Source organism: Coenobita brevimanus, chromosome 46 (genome assembly GCF_032717465.1).
Source record: "Coenobita brevimanus isolate Jiangsu-jjx chromosome 46, ASM3271746v2, whole genome shotgun sequence".
NCBI classification, from domain to species: domain Eukaryota; kingdom Metazoa; phylum Arthropoda; class Malacostraca; order Decapoda; family Coenobitidae; genus Coenobita; species Coenobita brevimanus.
In genome coordinates this window covers 2,888,777-2,913,846 of record NC_136999.1, presented here as the reverse complement: position 1 = coordinate 2,913,846, position 25,070 = coordinate 2,888,777, and the positions used below count along the sequence as shown (strand labels likewise).

The window sequence follows — 25,070 nt, the reverse complement described above, 5'->3', positions numbered from 1 at the left end:
GTCAGTGTCACACTTCATTTTAATATTTCTTCATCTGTAAGCTGTTATCAGTTAATGTGACATATTTCTGCAGTAACTTTATAACAAAGCTGTCAGTAGTGATCTTAAGATATTTTGCTAATGGGTGTTAGCCTCCTGTATTTATTTCCTTTTTAAATAGTTAGCCTCAAGTCATAACATGCATGCACAGTATTGAATGGTTTTCTGTATGTCTTCAGATATTAATATGAACCTTGAGCCAACTGATTTTTGTTTTTCCCTGATGATTGATTGTGTTATTTCCTCAACAGCTGGAGTCTGTAGCAGCAGTTCTTCAGGTAACACCTTTTTAATTTTGTTAGTGTGGACTTTGAAGCTTACTTTTTGTTGGTGCAGTACAAGTTGATATTCATTTATTTATGTTGGTAGATTAATACAGTATTAAGTACTGGTATTAATCATTATAGGCTTGTATTATCCACTTGTTAACATCAGGAACGAACACTTTAGATGGTAGGGAATTTCCTTAGCTGAATAAAATCATCTGACATTATCTTGAATGTACAGTAATTTATAAGTGTTACTGATACTTGCCCTTTAACCCCTTCATTCTGATGACATATTTTCTGTTCCACTCTTGCCATGTCGCAGTAATTCTGTTCACCTTGGGATCTACCTGGTACTTTAGAACTGAGGAGGGTAGATGTGGCCTTCAGTTACCCCTTCTTTACTAGAGGTCTATCCATAACTAGTAAAATTATTTTGTGGTTACGTGAATAAAATAATAAATCCTATATGTCACTGGACTGAAGGGGTTGAACAGTAAAACTGAGATAGGCTCTAATCCCTTAAAGGGCAGCAGCTTCCCTCACTGGAGTAAAATTAGCTGATGGAACCCCCCCCCCCAAAAAAAAAAAAAAAAAAAAAAAAATCAGTAGTTACCTGCCTCTTAAAGGTTAACTCTATCTGCACCTAATATAAATGTTGGGCAGTAGCCAGAATAAAAGAGTATTTATCATCAAAATAGAAGTCGAAGAGTAGATGTTTTGCAGGAAATTTGTAGATATGCTGATAGGTACAGTATTTCTCTTTTGCTACAGTGTCCATTTCTATTATTTTCTTAATCATTACCCTTTTGTTCTTTTCTGTATCTTCAGTATAACCATGCAATGTTTTGGTGGAAATGAGGGTTAGGATACTAACAGTGCTAATGATGAAGTAACTCAAGGAGTAATTAGAGGACCTCTTTTGAGCCAGATTTCATCACAGTATGTACCATACTGGATCCAGTACACACAAGTTGCTAACAGGTGATTTGTGTCAGTCGTCATTTTATATGTACATAAGTGAGTGACAGTTGGAAAGGGAGAGAGAATCAATCATAATTCATATACTGTATTAGCATGTCATATATAGATTGGCATGACTACCATCTATCTATCTATCGCCAGATGCCTCAATCCCGTAAAGAGTGGCCACAAACAAATCGCCTCCATGTCACCCTGTCTAATGCCATTTCAGTGCTCTGCTCCCAGCTCATACCTCCCTCTCTCATAAACCTCTCCACTCCATCCCTTCAACTCGTCCTCGGCCTCCCCCTCCCTCTCTCCACCTCACTCACATACACTCTCCTCGTTAATCTCGCTCTCCATCCTCTCCACCTGGCCAAACCACCTCAGTGTATTTCTCTTAACGTTTTCTATCACATCCACATCCACACCTTAATGCTCCTTCACTTCCTCATTTGTCAGTCTCTCCAAGTAACTTCACATGCTCCTCTCAAATAACTAATTTTCACTGCTGTTTCTCTTGACTTGTGTCTTTCCAACAAGGTCCAAACTTCACTTCTAAATGTTAGGATTGGTATCACAGTACTGTCATGCAGTGACTTTTTTTTTACCTCCATGCTTACCTCCCTGTTCCTTATCACTGCTTTTAAGGAACCAGCAACCTTTCTTCCCTGTTGTACCCTTTCAAGCACATCACCCTCTAAGCTTCCAACCTTACTCATCACACTATCCAAGTATGTAAACACACTCATATTTTCCATTTCCTCCTCATCCAGCCTCACTGTACATTCAGTGGCTTCATTTCTCTTGAAGACCATAACTTTACTCTTCCCCACATTCACCTTTAGATTCTGTTTCTTTCACACTCTCCCAAACTCATTCACCAAGCCTTGCAGTTTCCCTTTGTCTTCACTTAACAATACAATATCATCTGCAAACAACAGTAGAAGGAGTTTCCAAACATTGCCCTCTCTCATTAGTGTCCCTTCAGCATCCACTGCCCCACCTTGTACCTCTTTTATAACCCCATCCATATACAGATTGAACAACCATAGGGACATGACACATTCCTGTTTCAGTGCAACATTCAGTTAGAAAAATTTGCTCAGTTCACTATCCACACACACTGCAGCCTTAGCTCCCACATACATACTCTTCACGGCATTCAACAACTTCCCATTTACTCCATGTATTCTTAATACTTTCACATTCCTTGTCTATCCACGCAGTCATATGCTTTCTCCAAATCCATGAATGCCACATACAACTTCTTTCCCTTCTCTAGAAACTTTTCTTCTAAAGACATAAGAATATCTGATCTACACAACCTCTTCTCTTCCTAAAACCTCCCTTTTCTCCCCCAGTTATTATTATTATTATTATTTTGCCATGATTAAGTGATTTTTGATAGAGGAATTGGGGGAATACTTAACCCGGCCAAAAACCTCAGCTTTGTGGTTACCACCCAACGTAGTAAATGGTTTCCTGGGTATGGGAAACCATTTGGCTTGTCACTCAGTGTTGTGACCATAAGGCATCCCTGCATTGAGTGAGTGGATGATGGGTGCCCCCTTCTACCTAAAACTAATTCCGACCAACTACTGTAATTCCTTTGTTATTTTCCTAACTCAGTCAGTAAATATCCTACCATATACTTTTCCTATTACAGTAGGAAGACAAATGCCCCAATGATTACCATGCACTTCTTTTTCCCCTATTCCATTGTACAAAGGAATAATTATACATGACTTCCAATCCTCTGGGACTCTACCTTCCTCCCAGGCCAGTCTGCACATCTTCCGTATCCATTCTGCTACTATCTCTCCCCCATGCATCAGCATTTCACCACACACTCCATCAATACCTGGGGCTTTCCTCATTTTGACTTTCTTCATTACTTCCAGTACTTTCAATCTACTGATTTCTTCCTCTCCTCTCACCTCCCTCCCTCTCACAGCCATTCTCCAGCCACTTATACTTGCATTACTTTCATTCTCAGTGTTCAGCAATTCCCTAAAATGTTCTCTCCATCTGCTCACTTTTTCTCCTGTCTCCACTAGCAGGCTACCATTTTTATCTTTCACTTCCCAACTTACGTCTTTATCACCCTGTCTAACTCTTTACCTCTTTCCAGAACATTTTTTTTTTACATTCCCTCCATTTTACATTCAGATTCCTTCCAAAGTCCTCATCCACTTTCTTCCTGCTCTCTCTTACTAATCTTTTCACCTCTCTCTTCCTGTACATATAACTTTCTCTTCTGTCTCTCAACTTCCTCCATGCCCCTGTTTCTCCTCCACCACTATATGCATTCTTCTTTTGTCCCACAGCCTGTCTCACCTCTTCATTCCACTATGCTGTTCCTTGCACCCCCTTTCATCTTCTTTTCACCCCACACACCACCTCACATGTTGCACAGATTTCTTCTGTGAATATCTTGCACACATTTTCCCATGTCGCCCATCAGCTGCAGATCATATTTACCCAATCTCTCCTCTACTTGTCTCTTATATGCTGCCATTTTTGTCCATCCTCTTGTAGCCTTTCTGCCCTCCTTGTATGGACTACCTCCTACTGCCCCTCCCTTCTCCTACTCCTCCATTTCATTTGAACCTTGACTTTAACCACCACCATGTAGTGGTCGGAAAGTCCACTCCCCCAGCCTCTGTATGCTCTTGCATCCATTACACACCTTCTCATTCTATCTTCCACACTCACATAATCAATTATTGCCTTCTGTTCATTCAGTTCACCACCCACCCTTCTCATCACTCGCCACGTATACCTATGGATCACTTTGTGTCTAAAGAGGATATTGGCTCTCACCAACCCCCTCCCAGCACAAATGTCCACTAGAGCACTGCCATTCACATCCACTTCTGTAGGCACACCCCACTCTCCAACTACTCCATCCACCTTCACTTTCCCTACTTTTCCATTCATATCTCCAATCAAAAACTCTCATTCCATTCAAAAAATTCTCTCACCCCTTTTATTGTTATGAAATCTTGTTTATTTCATTCTTGAAGCTACCACTTGATATAATTCAGCTTTGGAGAGACCTCTCATTGTGGGTGGGTTAATGAAGAGTATTTATATAGCCCATTCATTGGCAAGGGTCTCACCTAAACTGAATAAGATTATATGGAGGTAGCAAGAATACTCCCCCCCCCCTCAACAAAAAAAAAAAGTGTGAATATGTCAAGAATGCTATGCATATTGCATGTTTTTTTTGTTTTTTTTAATCCACTAAATTTTTGAAAAGTTCACTGACAGTTTCATTTCAGCTGTAGTAAAGTAAGTTTTTTTTTTCTTTTTTTAGTGGAATATTTATATCCAGGATTGATATCAATATGAAGTACTGTAGATGACCAAAAAAAAGTACCATAGCAGGAAGGACACAATCAGATGTTGAGGAAGGAATAAGAAATGTTCATAAACTTAATGCTGGCTGGGAATTATCAGTGAACTTTTGCTCATGGTAGTACAGTACATTTGGGCTTGTAGTGGATGATGCTGACCTCTGAGGCTTGCTTACCTTCAGTGACTAGTTCTAGCGTGTGCATGTGGCGCTTTGTGCAGTTTGGCCATTAATCAGAAATATGTCCTCAATGCATTGGCCTTATGTTGTGTATGCATTATAGTTGTAAATTTCATTTTCTTTCATGTGGTCATGAAGCTTATAGTACTTCTTAAAGTATATGCAGGGGAAACTTACTGAGTTTTCATTATCTAGGAAAATTATTAAAATAGATACTCCTGAAAATGTTTTTGCTACAGCCTCTCTTTTTGTTAGTAGGGCTTACTTTCTTATCCTAATTTGGGATTCACAAATGGGTGCCGACAAGGAACCCACACGCGGTGGTCCTGTGGACCCTGGGTGGAGTGAAGCAGTTGCAGCATCCACCCAGGAGCCAAACTTCCTCACATTTCCCTGCACCATGTCATGGCGAAGGACACTGGTCTGACCCTTGTGAGGTGCCATGTATCACAAGGGGGTGCCAGTTCCCTTGCACAGTGTACATACTATACGTTACCTGTAGGATGTCCTCACAGAAGTAGTTGCTTACCTGTGGTCGATGGGTCTGCTCGGCCAGACAGTCCAGGGCCAAGCAGCAGTAACAGCGACAACATACAGAACAGTATTCTCCAACCAAATACTGTTCAAGAATTTTTCTGCAGAGTGAAAGTAGAGAGCAGTGTTTGTTCTGCTCAGAATAATGATCATTGTTAAAGAATAAAACTACTTTGTATCAGTCTTATTTATTCTAGGAGAATGTCTGCCAGAAGAATGAATTATTTGGTTTTGTATATAATTCATAGCATCTTGAATCTGATTGGTAGTTTTAATTTAAAGAGACCCCTTGTAGTGAAAGGATTAGTGACAGGTTCAGTTAAATTACGGACAGTGACATTGATCGTTATTTTTATTCTTGTTACTGCCAGACTAGATTAAATAAATTTGAGAAAGACCCCTTGTAGTGCAGGAGTTCTAGAGGTGAATATTAGAAAAGTAAGGGTAAGTGAGAGAGGTGAATAACCTTGTGCACAGGTGTAGCATCTCAGTCTAGATTTTTTTTTTTTTTTTTTCAATTGAGTACAATGTTTGTTTGGTGTTATTTTATTGTATTGATATGTATTATTATTATTTCCAGCTGGTCTGTACACCTTGAAGGGGTGATACGGAATTTATCATTATATTTTCTGTACAGCCATTGGTGTAAGGTGGTAGCATGCAATAAGAAATTTTGTCATTTAGGTCTGTATGCATTTATATTTTCAGCTGCCGGAGGGCTTAGCTTTTGGAGTTGAAGCAGAACTGGCTGAACCTGAGATGTCATCGGGAGTGTTGGTGTTCCTTGGTGTGGTGGTTGCTACTATCATCACTATATACTTCGTCCACTTGTGCATGGTGGTGAGTATTATAAGTCTTACATCCTTTTAATCATGTTCTTTAGCCTCCCTTGTTTTTTATAATCTTCTAGTTCTTCAGTTAAATTTTTCGGCTCCTCTTCACTTTTCATTTTGCGCCTCCATCTGAGTTGTCATCATTACATTATATATATTGTCCACTTGGTCTTAGTGGTCAGGATTACCTCATCTTTCATCTCAGCTTGTTTTGTCCTTTCAGCCTTATGCCATAACTTCCATCACTCCTTGTATAATTTTTTTCTCCCTGGCCATTTCTGCCTCCATCTCAGTTATTGTCATCACTGTGTACATTCCCACATGGGCATGGTGGTTAGTTTTTTTCATCCATCCATTCATCCTTTTAGTGTAATCTCCCACATTTCCTATACTGTAAATCCTTTGGTTCTTCATTCTTTGGTTACTTTCCACATTCATCCATACTTTTCTCATGATATATCTGTCATACTTTCTCTTGTAACTTTTTTTTTTTCTTTTACTCTGTGTGTTATTGCAACATGGCATTATTTCTTTGTCCATGTTTTTTTTCCCTCCATGTTAGTAACATCTCCTCACTTCATACTGCATGTACTGTAATATAGATATATGATGGTAGCTAATGAGAGCTCAGTAACATAAAAGTTATAGAATTCACACAGCTCAGTATCAGATGTTAAAAATCTTCAAGCATTATAGAGATGTAACACACATTCTAAACTATTCCTAATAGCACTGTATGATATATAAAAAAATACAGGTATAGTATTACTACGGTATATAGTAACAGTACTGTACATGTTAATAGCTCTAAAAAGAGCAATGTTTAAAAGCTGGTTGTTTATATTTCAGGATTGTTAGGTGATAATATGGCATGTGGTTAGGTGGTTTTGCACTAGAAATGAGGGTTAGGATGTTGATGGTGAGACTTGAGAAACTTACTACCGTAGTTTACTTCCTTTTTTCTCCTCTCTTTTTTTTTTTTTTTTTTTTTTTTTATAAACAGAAGAATTAATCTCATAACATCATTTTCCTTGTGACCAGGTTGGACGGATGTTGGTTTCTGTATGTATTATTGCTAAGTTCAGTATGGTATAGCATTTTGTTAACATTTATCTGTATGTATGCTTGATATTAGAATTTTGTGGTCATTATTGCAGTATGATGGGGTTGGTGGTATTACTGTGCAGTTAAAATAGTTCTAGTACAGAATACCATTAGTTTGAGCAGATTTCTTAAGTCTCTCCGGTACTTTTAATTCTGAATTATATATGAAGAAGTGTGTGCTAGTAGGGAAGGTTGTATTGATTCTGTATTTACCCAGTAGTTCACTTTATTATATACAGTATGTTGGTACTTTTTGGGTACTCTGAATTATTAGCAAGTTAAATGGAGATAAAAAATGTAAGATTGTTTATCATTACAGATACTTGCTTCATTATTGTATGACAGTACTGTAATGTTATGTGTAATTGTAGAATACATGTACATTTATTATTCTGTTTGGAGGATATTGTATAACCAGTATGATGATTTAGTTAGTAAAGGGTATTGTGTATGGATGTACAAGTTGGTTGGAAAATACTTTTGTATTGGAAGAGGTATTAGATAGTTGTTATCATTAAAAATCATAAACATCTCTTCAGTTGATATTTAGTCTTCTTAGCAGCTTTAAATTGCACTCATATATAAAATGTTAGCGGAAGGGCTTTATTGTTGTTGTGGTAGGTAGGGGCGCTCACCATCCACTCACTTGATGTAGTGCTGCACTCGGGTGACTGCCCTTTCCTTTCTTCCTTTCCCTCCGTCCTCATCTGTCTATCTTTCCTCTTCCTTATGCCTACGGGTGACTCTACACGCCCACTTGTCCATTTTTCCTCCATTCTTTCCTCTTCCTTCTGCCTATGGGTGACTCTACACTGAGTGACAAGCCAAATGGTTTCATGTACACCAGGAAACCATTGACTATACTGGGTGGTAACCATATACTGGTAACTAAATAATGGTAGCTGGTGGTTTAGTAGTTAACTAAGGTGCTCCAATCAGATTGAGCCTGTGCAGGTTTATATCCAAGGGGTGGTTAGGGTTTATTTCTCAAGTTATGCCACTCAGGAATGAGTGAGGCTGGTCACTTTCCATTTAAATGTCAGGACAAATGTGCCTAGCCTTGGGCTCCTGTGCTCCTCAAAGGGTAACGCAGGATTTGATGATGATGATGATGTCAGTTCTTCCAGGGGATCAGTTATATCATATCATGCCCTGCTGATCTAAAGGTACTGGAACCAGGCTGATTAGAATTTTTCCTGGTTGTATGAGAACTGCTGTGCTTGTAAGTCAGATTGCTGAATGTTTGTGTCATATTTGATTAATTGCCATTGACATAGTTAATGCCTGGTGATAAATGGTTACTGTATATTTCATTAAGTATAATAGACATGAATGACTGAAGCCTATGAGAGGCCCAGCTGACGTACATGCATTTATTCCCAAGAGTTATATAATGTGGGGAACATTAATTTAGGTAAATATTTTTACATAGTAAGAATCACTAATGCAGCTTTACTGTTCATCATTTTACCTCATATTCACCAGAAATTATCCCGTGAGAGTCCCATGTTAGAGGCCCTGAATCGAATCGACCGCGAGAATCGAATCATCACGGCTGAAAACACGTCTCTGCATGAACAGCTGATTCGGTCACGTTCTGAGGTAAGATGGGTGGGTGGAGATTCAGGAAAAAGTGTATAGTAAATCAGAAGTGCTTAAATACCTTCACATCAATGTAGATAGGCTGCAGTGGGTGTCTTGGAGCTGAGTCAAATCATCTGGTATTAGCTGGGATTAAATACCAGGTTCTTAATTCACTGTCAGATTTTTTTTTTATTTTATTTTTTATTTTTTTTAATAGAGTGGTGAAAAAGGTATATCTGAGTGAATTTGAAGGAGGGAGGAGGCGAGGTAGGCCAAGGAGAAGGTGGAGGGATATGGTGGATGCATGTGTGAGGAAGAGAGGTATAGAAGACGGTGAGGCTAGGGTACTGACGAGATCGAGCTGGCTGGATGAATGTTTGAGAAGAAGTGCATGATCAGAGATTTGGCATCCCTTTTTAACTTGATAGTGTCTGGAATGACTCAGTCGGATTCATTTATGTGAAGCTACAGAATGTGGTGGATGTTTTTGGCATATCAGATAGAGCCAAGATTCCGGGGGCTTGAATGATGAGTGAATGGAAGTGTGGCCCATTGGACTGGACAAACTTGGGCTGTCTGGACGTTGCTACTCCTCACCCTGCCTTAGGGTGGGAGAGGAAGTCCGAATGATGATGATGATTTTTTTAAAACGGTCAATTAGTTTCTCTGAGGATAATAAAAGTGTATGGCATTAGCTGCAGTGTGAGACAGTTTGTATTACTCAGCCAATGGGTTGACTTAGTGAGGATCTGCCTTATCAGTAGGATTTATGAAAGATTTATTTAATCATTTAAATCTGGTGATCACCCCCCCCACCCCTTTTTTTTCCACATTGGTTTTTGCATATTGTTTTTAAATAAATAGTCTGGTTATGTTGCGATTAAAAAGAAAATTACATTATTGGAGTGAAGGAGTTAATTCCTTCAGTTCAGGAAGTCTCTCCAAAGCAAAAACCCCTGTGAAAATAGCAGTTATAAAATGAAAAGAACATCATAATATTGAGGGTGTTAACATCATGGCAGTTTTAACTTGTAAAGTTTTGCAGGAAATTTTATACAGTATGTTAAATTTCGCACTCCAAAAAATCGCATGTCAGTCTTAGTATTTTTATAATTAAGTTACCATATCATTTCAAGATGTATTATCTTTTAGTTTATATGGCATTAGTAGTTTTATGTACTTTGACTCCCTTAGTTCATGTAAATTTAATTATTCTCTTTTTATTTTTTTTCTTCAGTTGGAAAGAGTATCGTCTCGTGTGAATGAGTCTAGCGGAGACATTTCAGAGCTTGACACACAACTTGAACTGATAAAGGTTAGAAGTCACTTTAATTTGGTTTTATTTATTTGCAGTTTTTTATATTTTATGAACACTGTGGAAAATATTTAAGTTATTGCAGGTTAATTTTTATTTTTAATTTTAACTTCATGTAAATCTAAAACAGCATTGACATTACAGTATTTTTGGACACCTGATGGTGTAGTGGGTTAAGGTGCTGCACTCAGATATAGTCTGTAAGGTTTTGAATTAAAGGGATAGTTGGGATTTAAGGTGACCAGAGGCTTCTTTTAGGTGGGACAATCCCATCTTTTTGACGTGTGTCCCACCTTTTTAATTGTGACTAAAATGCCCCACATCTTAAGCAAATTATCTTAAATGTCCCGCATTTAGAAAATTACTATTACATTAGATATAACGTGACCTTCTTTTATGAAATTATGATGAATTAGTAAAATTATGTGTAATCCAAACCAAATGAAATACTGAATTGTTAATATAAAATCTGTATTGCTCAAAAACTGGTTTTATATATATGTGTGTGTGTGTGTGTGTGTGTGTACACTTTTTATATTGGTCCACTGTATATATAAACATGTGACAATATCCCACATTTAGCTGGAGTAAATCTGGTCACCTTAGATTTACTGCTTACGTGATATCAGTTTTTGGCAAGCAGCTTGTCACTTGCCATAAATGTCTTAATTAAGTATGGTAGCCTAACCCTGGGCCTCTGTGCTCCTAGTGGGGCATTAAAGGATCAGATGATAGATAGATAGATAGATAAATAGGTAGATAATAGTTATGGAATATTTTGGTTCCTTGTGGCCCTCAGTGGAGTTTGAGTCAAGCTGGTGAACTTGCGGCTGAGACTGAGAAGCAGCTGAGTCAAGTTACGGCAGCAACAGCAGAGCAGGTTCTCTTGCTGTCCATCGTAGCTTAGCTCCTTTCTGTACTGTAACATGTTTAGTACACAACTGTTCAGCTCTGGTGCACCCACATCCCCTCAGCCCAGTGACTTTTTTTTTTTTTTTTTTTTTTTTTTTTTAACACACTTTTCCAGTATAAGAGAGACTTGTCATATTGATGTGGTAAATGAAGGCTATATGTACCCCGTCAGTCTCAGTGAGTCTCACAAAAGCTGGAGGGAAAAAAAAATTAAACTGAAGCCAGCAAGTCTGAAATGAGAAATACTTCAATGGATTGAAGGGATTGACAGCTTCTTCATGTATATATAGAATCTTCTGTCCTTTGTGCAAGTCATCTGCTGTGCATGAAGAATGAATGCCAAAGCTTGACATTTGGTATTGCTGGTATTATTTAGTAATTTGGCTACAGTATTTCATTATGATTTGTAAAGTAGTGAATTTGGTAGCATTTCTGTCCTTTGAGATAATTTGTATGTCATAAGAAGTGGAAATTCTTATTTTGTTTTGCAGTAGAAAAATATTTCTTCATATGCTTCATGCTCATATGTAGGTATTGAATAATAAACTTTGTTGTATATTTAACAGAGCTTTTGAGAAATTCTGTAAGTGAATTTCTGAGTTAGCTGGTATGTCACAGCGTGTATGAAGGGCAGGATTCTCACCAACTTAGGAGATCCTGTAGCACTCCTTCCTTATCAGTTTACTTCTGCGTATGGCCTGAAATATAATCTTGGGCTTTATTTAATATTATAGATGTTGAAATGATATATAAACGGGAGGTTGCTATGGTGATGCTGACAATAATAATTGTAGTTTTTGATTGTTGATGATGATGATAATTTATGTAATTATGGTGATAAAAGTTCATAGGTATGATGATAATGACAGTGATGATGATAAATATTATGATAATGGTGATGACAGTGAGATAACAAGGATGATGATGGTGATTCAGTAATGATGACGATGACAAGAACTGTGTCAATGATGATGATGATTACAGTATTTATTGTAATTTGGTGTTCCCCCAGGATGAGCATGCCAGTGAGAAGGCACAGCTGGAGGAGAAGATTGTGCAGCTGGAGCATGAGCTAGAGGAAGCCACCACCAATGGAATGGAAATGCACAAGATGCTCTCGGAAATGTTGTCATCACAGAAAGACACATCTACATTCCAGGTGTGTTTATTTATTTTTTAATGCTCTCTCTAAAATGCAGTAGAGCAGAGAAAAATTTTGTTCGAAGCATAAAAGAAGTGAGAAGAATTTTTGCTGTAAAACATATCCATCCATCATCCAATTCTATGTTGCCCCATGAGGAGCATAGAAGCCCAGGGCTAGGCAATTCGGTCCTGACATTTAAGATGTAAAACATATAATGCAATGAAATATTGATTATCTTAAATGAGTTAATATGTAATGTATATGACGGGATGCTGGAGAGGGACACCTTCATATGATGTCATCAGTATATTGGGTGGCTCCACTGCCCAGTTAAACAAATTTCCCAACATTTCCCTCCCCATCTCCCAAAAGGAGGAGGATGGACTGCAGGAGAGAACTTCAGCCTGCAGTCCATGTTCACACTTCAGATGAACTTGAAGCTAGAACTGCTACTACTACAGTGATTGAGACCTTGCTTTAGCTCATTCAGTATGATAGGCCAATTTTGGTATATTCTTTATACCACCTTACAGTTTTATTCAACTTGGGAAGGACTTCGTGGACTGAAGGAGTAAGAGGCTACAGCGTCAAACCTTTTTTGTCCAAGAGGTCTCTTAACAATAATAATCTGTCTCGTGGTAACTGGAAGAAGATAGAAAAGTTGTTATCTCTGTAAAGGTGTTAATTTTATTTCATCCCTGGACATGAAGAAAGTAAGCAAGACATCATCATACTGATAGAGATGGAACCATTGAGCTGAAAGTTTAGAAAAACATGTATGTATTGTTGTAAGTTTTTGCTCACCAGATAGTATAGGAGCACTCTCACAACTTTAATGTTAAGTTGTACATGAATGAAATTCAGAGGAACTTAGTTATGGGTTAGAAATGAGACTACTAGGTTACTGGTCAAATTGACCCTACTGTATAACTACACTTGCCCATCAACGAGCTGAAGAGGGTTAGGGATATCCGTCAGTTTAGGAGAAGTATTTCTTAAAATGCTTGAAAGAGTCATTCAGATCATCTGTCTTTTGTTTCAGGCGTCAGTTGATCACTTGCAGAGCATGCTTGATGGCCAGAGGGAAAAAGTGGAGACCTTGAACTCTGACTTGGCCCTGAAAACTCGTCTGGTAAGTAGATAATTACATGTGGTGAGTAGTTGGAGGATTTTTAACACTTCCTCCATAATTATTTATTTTGCATATTACCTGTTAATGTTCTCTTGCATATTATTTGTATCTTTTTTTAATAACTATTGAAGAAGCGTGCATAAATAACACACTGTACAAAGTAATATTAACATAGCAGATATTTAAAAAAAAAAAAGAAAAAAAAAGAAAAAAAATGGTAAAGAAGAGATACTAGGAGATCTTCATAATCAGCAAGACTACATCCTCTTGTTTTCCCTGCTTAGATTATATTCTTGTCATCTTTAGAGAGACTGTAGCACCTTTTCCATACCAGTTTATTATTTAATATGGTACAGTTGCATATATAAATATCAGTATAACTTTTTATGGTGAATGAAAAGACTAACTATCCACATTGCCACGTACAGAATGAAGAACTTCACAGTGAACTGTCTGCTGCAAAGGAACGTGTCACAAACCTGGACTCACAAGTTCAGCAGGTTAGTAAAATTGGATTTCGTTTGATATATAAATACAGTACTAGTCTTAATATTTAAATGAGTGTAAATATTTTGTCTTTGGTTAGTTAAGGGAATATTATAAAGAACATTATGATTGTAAATACTGTATAAGAAATTTTATTTATGTTTTTATTTTATTGTCCTACAGGATGAGGAAAAGACTGAGGTGATGTAGGGTTATATTCATGTAAACTTGTAGCAGACCTCTCCCAATCAGATATAATCAGCAGCAGATTCATAATCATCTTTTAATTGCATTATTCATTCATCCATCTATAATCTAATCCTGTGTTGCCCCATGAGGAGCATAGGAGCCAAGGGCTAAGCAAGTTGGTCCTGATATTAAATACGAGAGTGACCAGCCTCACTCATCCCTGAGTGCCATTACATGAGCGTTAAACTCCAACCATCCCTTGGATATAAACTGCAAAGGCTCAATCCCATTGGAGTGCCTTAATTACCCACTAAACCACCAGGCGCCATAATTTGGTTATATGGTTGCCACCCAGCATAGTAAGTGGTTTTCTGGGTTACAGGAAACCATTTGGCTTGTCACTCAGTGTAGAGACCATAAGGCAGCACAGCATTGAGTGGACGATGGGCGCCCCCACTGGCCATACATTTAAAACCAGTTAGAAACTGTTACACGGTATATGCACGATATATGTTGTTTATGGTTCAGTAGACAATACTTTGTTGTAGACCTGTGAAAAGGCCTGAAAATAAATCTGTCTTGGATTGTAATGACAGGGTGTAAAGAACATGTAAATCTAATTTTTGAGTTTCCTGGCAGCAAATCATTCTTGCTTTAGAATATTGTATCTGATTGGAGAAGGTTTTTCATCAGTAAATTAGAGGCATTCATTTGGTAGTTTTCCATCAATTCTCAACTTGTGTTTATACCATTGTAAGCTTGATTATACTACTGAAGTCTATTTGGCAATCCCTTACAGAAGGTAGTGTTGTATGTAAGTTTATATTAGAGTCATCAGCTGGGGTTGTTCTGTATTTAACCAGATCATTGTAAATGATGTTCATTTATAGTATATATTTTGCTTTTGTAGTGTAATGAATGCTGTCCAAAGCTGAGATGCTATCAGTTTTTCCCTAAAGAAAGCAGGGTTGTGGAGTCTGAGTTGAAGTCAGAGTCAGAGTCGTGGAGTCGTCTGTTTTTGGTTGGAGTCAGAGTCGGAGTCAGTAAAATTCCCATGACTCCAACTCCGAGCTCTTTGGTTCTGAAATGGTGTCAGTCACATTTTTTAAATACTTCATTGAGTTTGTTTTACAACCATTTATAACGGTTTATATGTTTTTATGCAAGTACTATAAGTAGAGAATTTAAGACAACGATTTAAGAATTGCATCTATCAAAATTCATGAATATTATTAATTTTCTTGCATCATTTCCATGTGCCCTATTATTAGTACAGTATATACTTAAGTCAGAATCAGAGTCGGGAAATATTATCACCGACTCCACAACCATGAAAGAAAGCCATGAAAGAGAGGAAATGAATATTTGAATTTTTGTTGAAAAGAAAGAAAAAAAATCATTCTTCATGGCTTAAAGTTAAGTGTATTTATGATGTAAGTCTTTCAATACTGTAACAATCTTTAGTCTTTGAGTAACACGTAGCAGGCTTGTTTATCCAGCATGTACGTTGTATGTATACCATCAGTATGAAAATTTAGACTATTGTCACGCTATTCCAAAGTTTATCACATCTCATACTGAATTGTAAATGCTGCTTATTCTAATATTGAAGTGTTTGTTTTATGTGAGAGATAATGTGAGATTTATGATAGAATTTAATGAATGTAATGTGCAGTAATAGTTACAGGCCTGTGACAAATGTATGAGCTTAATATCTTAGCAGTCAGAAGGGGGTAATGCAAAAAGTAGTTCATCTGTTTTTGAATATATGCCGTCAAATTAATGATGATTTGGCTCTGCAGTATGTGAATCAGAAGGTTTTAATTCTGAAGTTGCCCTCCCCCGTCCTTTATTCTGGGGAGGGGGAATGGAGGCAAGAGTTGCAGGCATTCATCCTTTGGCTTTATCTCTTTGTAAAAATAAAATATACTCTGGTAAAATTTTAAGTATACCTGTACTAACTGCTTATTTGACTTTACAGCTGACTCATTCACTAAAAGAATTAAGTTCAGCAAAAGAAGATCTCAACGTCAGGTTAGAGAATGAGAGTAAGCTGGTGAAGGACCTGCAAGAGGTGAACAACTCCCTGTCAGCACAAAACATGGACTGCGATTCCCAGATTGGCTCCTTGAGCAATGAGCTGAAGGCCCTCCAGGATACTATTACACAGTTGCGAGACAGTGTGGAGACCAAGGATTCAGAACTCATGGTATGAAGTAGTATAAGATCACTTGGTTAAACGTTGCATCCTGTGGCATTCTTTTTTTTGCCACAGTATATTAGGGAAAGAGTGTTAATTAAGTCCTGTTGCAATTTGTAAAGCTGATTTGGCAGTTCCTGTGGATTACAGTACCAGTTTTGTGGAAATAGGTATCATATTTTGGAATACATCTCTGTGGAGAGAATAGAGTATAAGAAACTGACTAGAACAGGGCTATTGTTTGGCGAACCACGGCTCGCAAATGCGAGTATTTTTTCCCTTCGGCGAACAAATTTTACATGCAAGGCGCCTTTTGGCGAGGAGAAAATACATCCACTTCGAAACTCAGTAACTACAGAATAAGTAAATATTTAAATGAACAAAAAAAGCACGTTGTGATCGATTATTTAGTCTTGTCGCCACTGTGAATGCTTAAAATCTCATTATATGATTCTAATCATCACAATGTGTAAATAAATAATTTATTGCTCGTAAAATATTTCGGCTCGTAGTCAGTTTGGCTACTAAAAATTTATTTGGCTCGTAAATCTGAAACCTTAGGAGCCAAATGGCTCGCAACCATCGACAGTTAGCAAGGGCCCTGTAGAAGAGTGTGTGAGAGTGAAATGGAAAAGGGGATGGGGAGGGGGAGACTGAGGATGAGATGGAGGGATGGAATGGAGTGATTTATGAGAGTGGGGTGTGTGATTTGGAGGGAGGGCAGACAAATGACAGAGGACAGGGTGGTATTAGAGGCAGTTTGTTTGTGGTCATCCCGTATGGGATTAAGGCATCTTGCTTTAGACTGATAGATCGATAGAAGTATGTCTGTATTAACTCTTTCACTGCTGTTTGTGTACTTAGCTATTTCATGGCTAACAGCGTACAATTCTTTTTTTCTTCTGAGAGAAATTTCAGTAGTAGTCAGAGACTTAAAAATGAGCTAGAGTAACTATATGGGTGTTAATGGTGCAGTTGGGAATATTTATTGTGCTAGCATCAGATATTTTATTTCACTGAGAGAAATCTTAACAGTCAGTGAGTTCAGATGACTGTATATGCCAAAATGCTGATGCTGATGATGATGATACATCAGACTCTGAATTTCAAAATCTCTCCATTGTCCAGGTAACCAAGGAGTGTCTGAAGCAGCTTCGTCTGACATCTGACGATGACCACGCTACACCTGACGACGAGAAACTGTCCTCTCTGTTTGATGTCATTCGGGTCAGTATCATTTTGGTATAATTTAGTGATGATGATGTATCTGTCTTCTTGTAAACTCTCTCATAACTATGACAACTTCAGTACAGAGTATTTTATGCCAGCTTATGACAGATGATGTTACTCAATTTAAAATGCACTATAAAATTTGATTTTTTTTTTTTTTTTTTTTTTTTTTTTTTTTTTTTTTTTTACCCAGTAGTGCTATTACTGTTTCTCTGTCAGTCAGTACTGACTTAGAACAAGAGATAAGCTCAGAGGAATATGTTCTTTTATGGGCCTTCATAGATAGTTTGTTGCAGTTAAAAGGTTAATGATTTGCATTAATGCATAGCTGATTATGATTGTGCAGTTTTTGAAGTAAGGAAATTGCAGCTGCTTTGTGCTGTGGTACTAACAGGTTAAGGCAGAGCTTCAGCGGGTTCAGACAGAGCGCAGTAGGTTAAAGGAACAACTGCAAGATGCTGAGACAGCCCAGAGGAACCTGGAGGATGCAATGTCGTCAATCCGATCAGAGGTGACACAGCTACGGAGTCACCATGACCAGGCGGTGCAGGACAAACAGGAGGCACTTAGCAGGCTGGCGGTCCTCACAAAATACTTTGAGGAAAAGGAGGCACAACTTACAAAGTAGGTTCTGTTTGTAACTGTTATATTGTTAGATAAAGCACTAAGTTGGAAATTTTCACTTAAGTATACTGTTTGATTCTGGGGGTTTGAATGATGTGTGGGTGTCTGGCCCATTTCAGTTGGCTTACTGTTGGTTGTTTTTCTTGTATTGTACTTTCTGTTTCTTGTTTTGTGAATGCTGCTGTACCTCATCTTGAGATGAGAATAAAAGGTCAATGTGATGATGAGGATGAGGATGATGGTGTCAGTGATAGTGATATAAAACTCTCTGTGGGTGATTTTCACAAAGATTTACTGTATGTGAGACCCCTAGTGAGAGAGAACTGTAACTAATATATGGCTGTTTGAAACATTGGAGTGTAGAAAAGTCATGCAGATCTTAAATATATAGGATTCATTAGTCCTTTCGCTAATAAGGCACTTTCCGTAGCATAATAAAATTGTCTGTTAGTAGCACAAATAAGAGAAAAACTATGTTGTTGGACTGAAAGGTGAACAGTGCTGAGTGGGGCAAAGATCACTTTGAAAATGGCTTTAATGTTGTAATATTGTGTGTGCAGAGAGCTGGAGTCTCAGGAAGGGCTGCGTGTGGATGCTGAAGGAGCTGCAGCTGCAGGTGCATCCAAGCTCCAGAACTATGGACTTGAATTGGCAACGTACAAGTAGGTCATTCATGTTAAGCTGTATTTCTTTTAGTATATTTCTCAGATATTTATGTGTGAGGCAAGAACTAAGTTTTTAACATTTAACCCTGAGCTGCAGACCTCATGTGAGGCATAGTTAAGGTCTGCATGGACCAAGCAGCAAGCCTCATATCGTTTAATTTCATTTTGTTTCATTTTTGATGACTCCAACATGCTTGCATGCATCGGCCTTGGTCACCTAATTGTGGCTGTCCATGCTGCTCGATCCCAGGCAACTTCCCCATTTAGTCCCTTATCCCAGAGGTCACACTCAGTGACCTCACTCCAGGTCTTTTTCAGTCTTCTTCTTGCTACCCAACCCCCAACATTAACACTTCTCACTTTCTGCACCCAATTATCATCTCCCATCCTCTCCACATGCCCAAACCATCTCAGTCTACCTCTCTTCATCACAACACCAATACACTCCAGTTCCATCCTACCTCTCAGCTCTTCCATCATAAACCTAGCCTCCCCAGGCCACACACTTAGGGGCGCACTGCACATCCACCTAATCATTGCCATTTCTGTACGTTTGAGCCTGTGAATGTCCTCTTCCTTTACTGCCCAGGTCTCACTGCCATACAGCATTACACTCCTAACACATGCCGCATATAAAGATCCCTTAGTGTGGAGGGAGAGTCCTCTCAGTATTAGGAGAGGCAACAGCTCCCTGAACTTCTTTCAACCATTCCTCACTCTAGCCACAGAGCTAGCTCCAGCCCCACCTCCAGCACATAACATGTCTCCCAAATAACAAAACTCTTGCATGTACTCACGAGACTCACTAGCAAGTTCAATCCTTTCGTTCCTGGCAATCTCTGACTCTCCCTGACACACCACACACGTGAAATCAGCGTTATCTTGCAGTGTATCTCCAATACTACTACATCTCTTATACACTCTCTTATCACAAACACTGCTCAGTATGGAATTACTTCCCACACCCTTGTGGCAGATCACACATGGCACTTCTCACCTTCTTTGACAGGATTGCCCCCAACCCTAGATACCATCAGTGTTGTTTTATCTGCATTTTCTCTTAAGCCCTTGTACCCCATAACATCACTTCACTTCTTAAATCTTTCCTCCACCTCCCTTTCATTCTCTGCAATCAACACCAAATAATCAGCACACAACATCTTCCAAAGGAGTCCATGTCTCAAGTCACATGAGAGGGCTTTAAGTACCATAATAAACAACAAGGGGCTCAAGACTGACCTCTGATGCACACCAACATTCACATAAAACTCATCACTCTAATCTCCATTCGCCCTTCCCTGGGTGTGAGCACCCCCACACGTGGCCATAACCACCCATACCAGCCACTCCTTGATCCCAGGCTTTCTCATTGCCCACTCCACCACTTCTCTAGGGATTCTGTCACAGGCCTTCTCCAAATCAACAAAAATAAAGTGCAGTTCCCTTTTCTTTCCTATATATTTTTCCTGAAGCTGTTGAATAATGAATATGGCATCAGTGGTCCCTTTGCCTGTCATAAACCCAAACTGCATCTCATCAATATTCACTCTTTCTCTAATCATACCTTCTAAAACTCTCTCCATTACCTTCATTGTCTGGTCCAAAAGTTTTATGCCTCTATAATTTCCTTTTTCCAGGCATCACCCTTCCCCCTTGTACCCATTTACAATTACATTCTCAGTCAATCATCGGGGACAACACACTCATATGTAAATGTGATTATCAAATCAGTGACTAATCCCACTCCTATGCTGTACCTCCTGAGGCTTTCAGCATACAAGATACAATTTACATTGGTTATAAAACAGTGACTCAGGGGAGGTAAACTACCTTACAAGAAATCAGCCTGGCAGGGGTTAAATATAAATGATACATAATGTATAGTTCATATATTTGGATTTAGTACTTTCTTCCTTTTTTTATTCAGCCCATTTATTTATTTGTTCCTCATTTCTTTTATGATAATTTTTTTTACTTTTGAAAAATTTTTCATGCACACTAAAGGAGTATGAAAGCAAAACCTGAAGTTCCAGCAAAGCCTGAAAAGTTCCTCCCCAAATCCTCTGACTACTTCAACCTGGCAGACTTGTCACCCACAACCAGCAATGTGCCAGTGTCTGATGAGTACAAAGTACAGCTAGTGAAAGCCAAGGCTGAAATGAGAAGGAAGTTTTCAGCCACAGGAGCATCTAACATTCAGGCAGAAACCAATGAAAGGATTCCTACATCGTATCTTGCACGGCATGGTAGCTCCACTGGCTCCACAGTCAATGCAGCGTTGTCTGTGTTATCAGATGATATAAGTCGGTCCTCACACCCTGCTGGGGAAGAAGCCCAAGCTCCCTCCTCACCCTCACGACCTTCCTCTCTCAGTATATCACAACAGGCATCATCAGCAACCTCGGAACAGTTGATCTCACATACAGTTGATCTGAAGCACATAACTAATACGAATGTGCAAAGTTCATACTCTCAGTCATCATGTGTTGTAAGCACATGCCAAACTGACACTGTTGCGAGTGTAACGGAGACTCGTAAATTAGCTAGTGAAATGTGTGTATCAAGCTCTGAATTGGTTCATGAGAAAGAGAGTACAAGTTGTAGAAGCACAATTGACAAGAAGTTAGATGAGACACCAGCTTCTGATGATGTTAAGAGCTCAGTTGCTAAGATGAGGCTCCTGTATGAGAGAAAGGAGCTAGCTCGCTCTGAGACTTTGAGCGACAGCTGGAGATTTGATTCTTCTAGAGACAACAGGAGATTTGATATACCCAGGTATAACAGAAGTGATTCACTAAGAGAAAACAGCAGGAGTTTTGATTCATCTGTATATAGAAAGAGTTTTGATTCCCCAAGAGATAGAGGGAGTTTTGATTCCCCAAGAGATAGAGGGAGTTTTGATTTATCTAGAGGCAGAGGGAGTTTAGATTCACCAAGAGATAGAAGGAGTTTTGATTCATCTAGAGATAGAGGGAGTTTTGATTTATCTAGAGATAACACAAGACTTGATTCACCTGAGACGGTTGTGCCGGAAGCAAGGCAGTCCCCACCAGAGGAGAGTGTTAAGGTCCAGGAGGTGGTGGACACTTCGCAGCTGAGCCAAGTGGTAGAGGGCAAGAAAAAGTAATTACAGTATCATCATTTTTGCAGACCCATTGTTAACCTTGATTAACCTTTTCTGTACCTTGACAACTTTTATATTGTATTCTTGCTAATCTCCAGAGGACTTTTGTTCAGCATAGGGGAGACCTCATGTAGTCAGATGGTTTGACACATCTACTCCAGACTGTTTTATTCAGCCAGGCAAGACCTCTGGTAGTGAATGGGGTTAGAAATAGTCTCCTTTAGTCTTTTCAGTTTGAAATGTCTTTCCTAATTTGACCAGGAGTTCAGTGGAGGAAGCAAGGATAAGGTAAAAGGTGCTGTCATACTGAAAGGGTTAATGTTTCACAGCATTAGTTTGTGTAGTTACTAGTTAAGTAACTAGTTAAGGTATTATAGTTGGTTTCATGGAGTCTGATGCACTGATTTTGCCAGCTGAGGACAGGTGGATCTGGTAACACTATGTGATGCCCTCGGCTGGTGATTGGTCAATTTCTGTTGTGTTTGAACGTGCACCAAATTGACTTTGTATTCCAACCAAGGCCCTCATTTATTTGTAAGATACCAGATTATACAGATACAAATTAAAGCAATATCTTTAATGATAAATATGTGCCTTTTAAATTATTAGAGATAAACCTGAACGACACTGATAACAGTTGCAACTGGACGCATACGGAAAACAGTCAGGCACTGATTTATTTGTTTAAATTAATATCATTATGTTTGATTTCGTTCACACTGCACGCGCTTTTATTATAGCAGGAGTGTTCAACTATTATTTTCTCATGGGGTTTGCTTTTATCTTACTTTCCTTTCTTTCACGATTAACAAAAATTTGGTTCATTCTACAGTGATGTAATCCATTACTTTCCCGGCTCCCCTCTGTTGAGGGGACAGAGATATATCATGCCTGAGGAAACAGTGCATGGTGGCCAGGGATAGGGTGACCGGCTATCTGTCTGTATGTCTGTCTTCTATGATAGTTATAAAAATGTTCAGGAAAATCAAACATCAAACTTATTAATGTAAGAAATTATTTTGTGAATCTGGCTATGAGTACAAACAACTGCAGATTTTTAGTGCTGCTGTAATCTATGAAGGTAATGAAAATGTGTATGTACAGTATGTATTGAGAATAGCATGTATTGGCCCCAGTGGTGTGTGTGTGTGTGTGTGTGTGTGTGTGTGTGTGTGCTCACACACATCATAATTATTAGAATATAAGCTAAGCGTATCTAGGGTAAGGTTGTATATAAGTAGATGAGGTAATGAAGGGCATGGTGTAGACTGTAGATAGTGACACTGTGTAGTAGTGGTGGGAAAAACATTCGAGCCTTCACAGGACCTCGAGACCACCATGCTATGAATCTCCGAATTCCCGCCACAGTTGCTAACTGTGTCCGTATGCGTCCAGTTGCGATTTTACTTTTTTTTTTTTTTTATCAGTTTCGTTCAGGTTTATCTCTAATTATTTAAAAGGCACATATTTATCATTAAAGATATCATTGCTTTAATTTGTATCTGTATAATCCGGTATCTTACAAATAAATGAGGGCCTTGGTTGGAATACAAAGTCAATTTGGTGCACGTTCAAACACAACAGAATTTAACTAATCACCGCCCGAGGGCAACGCGCAGTGTTACCAGATCCACCTGTCCTCAGCTGGCAAAATCAGTGCATCAGACTCCGTGAAACCAATTACAGGTGTATAGTTAAATTAGCTGTACTTCACATGAATATAGTCCTGCTGGTTGTATATCCATTCTGCCAGCTTCAGATTATCTTTTCATATTTTGGTTTTGAAAGTGGTTTTGTTTCCATCTGTCATAGAAGCATTGATGTATTAACTATGCCTTTTGAGCTCTTGATTTTGTACTACAGTAATACATAAGAGTGTTCGTACAGAATGATAACTATGATATATAACATCAGCAGGTTTATATGACTTGGTGGTATAGTTACCCAGCTTGTACTTTTTATTGATACTTTTGTGTATATGGTATGTCCAGCTGCAAACATACTGTAGATACCACTCCACTCCACATCAGTGAATAACAATGCAGTGAGCAGGAACTATATACCTAGTCATGCAATCTTCAGGGGCAGACAGTTTTTTATAGAATATTCTGTGTTTCCTAATTTGCAACTAAAAAAAAATGCAGTGATATTTATGTCTGCTGCTGTACATTTTGGCAATACTTATCACATGAATATGATGGTGTACAGCTTACAAAATACTTAATACAAAAATTATTGCCAATGGTATCACTCTCATCTTAAATGTCGGGACCAACTGCCTAGCCCTGGGCTCCTACGCTCCTCATGTGGCAATGTAGGATTGGATGATGGATGGATGGATGGTATATTTACCCCATGTTTTGCTCTTTGAAGTAAGACTCTGGGCTTGTGGATTTAGGTGCTCCAAGGGGATATGGGTCATGAAGGGTTTATATCCAAGTGGAGGTCACTCTTGTCTTCATATGAGGACTGAGTAGCCAAACCTTGGCCCCCTGCGCTCCTGAATGGGCCAATAAAGGTGTGATAAAAAAAGGTACAGTTAGAGCTAACAGGCCTGTAGCTTAAAAGTAGAAACCTTTATCCATTCCCAGTACTGTATATTAATTTATTTTTATGATACAAGTGGTGGTAGGTGGGGGTGCTCACTATCCACTCACTCGATGTAGTGCTGCTTTGGATGTCCGTCCTTTCCTCTTGTCCGTCCTTCATCTTCTTTTGTTCTTTCCTTTATTCTTTCCGCTTCCTTCTGTCTACGGGTGACATTACACTCCCTCCTCTGTCTTTCTTTTCTTCATTCTTTCCCATTCCTTCTGCCTGTGGATGACTCTACACTGAGTGACAAGCCAAATGGTTTCCTCTACACCAGGAAACCATTTACTATGCTGGGTGGTAACCATATAACCAAATTATGGCACCTGGTGGTTTAGTGGGTAATTAAGGCACTCCAGTTCTCTGATGCAAGGGTTAACCATTACTCCCAGTCCTTCATTTATGCAACAGGTCAACTCTGGAACTCTCTCCCTCTGTCTGTATTTCTTGCTTCCTATGATCTCCAGTCTTTCAGATGCAGTGTGTCCAGGCATCTCGAAATGATCGTATCTTGAATTTGGCTCTCTCTTGTATTTTGTTTTTCTCTTGGAAGGAACAGTAATTGCGTGCTCTTGGCCTTTGGTTCCTTCTTCCTC

At 38.8% G+C, this 25,070-nt stretch overlaps 1 protein-coding gene across 8 annotated transcripts in view; it reads left to right on the top strand.

The window, feature by feature from the left end:
- The window catches only part of Tango1 (transport and golgi organization 1), an 87,436-nt gene that overhangs the window by 47,127 nt on the left and 15,239 nt on the right, over positions 1-25,070 (top strand). For 2 of the 8 annotated variants that reach the window (XM_080271556.1, XM_080271551.1), the window contains exons 6-19: positions 291-317; positions 6,052-6,183; positions 7,218-7,238; positions 8,766-8,882; positions 10,102-10,179; positions 10,979-11,059; positions 12,104-12,250; positions 13,278-13,367; positions 13,796-13,867; positions 16,024-16,251; positions 17,371-17,469; positions 17,867-18,096; positions 18,657-18,758; positions 20,766-21,884. In XM_080271556.1, the coding sequence (XP_080127682.1) occupies positions 291-317; positions 6,052-6,183; positions 7,218-7,238; positions 8,766-8,882; positions 10,102-10,179; positions 10,979-11,059; positions 12,104-12,250; positions 13,278-13,367; positions 13,796-13,867; positions 16,024-16,251; positions 17,371-17,469; positions 17,867-18,096; positions 18,657-18,758; positions 20,766-21,884 (2,543 nt within the window). The remainder of the gene's footprint in view (positions 1-290; positions 318-6,051; positions 6,184-7,217; positions 7,239-8,765; positions 8,883-10,101; positions 10,180-10,978; positions 11,060-12,103; positions 12,251-13,277; positions 13,368-13,795; positions 13,868-16,023; positions 16,252-17,370; positions 17,470-17,866; positions 18,097-18,656; positions 18,759-20,765; positions 21,885-25,070) is intronic. The other 6 variants (XM_080271553.1, XM_080271552.1, XM_080271554.1 and 3 more) reach the window with 6 other exon arrangements.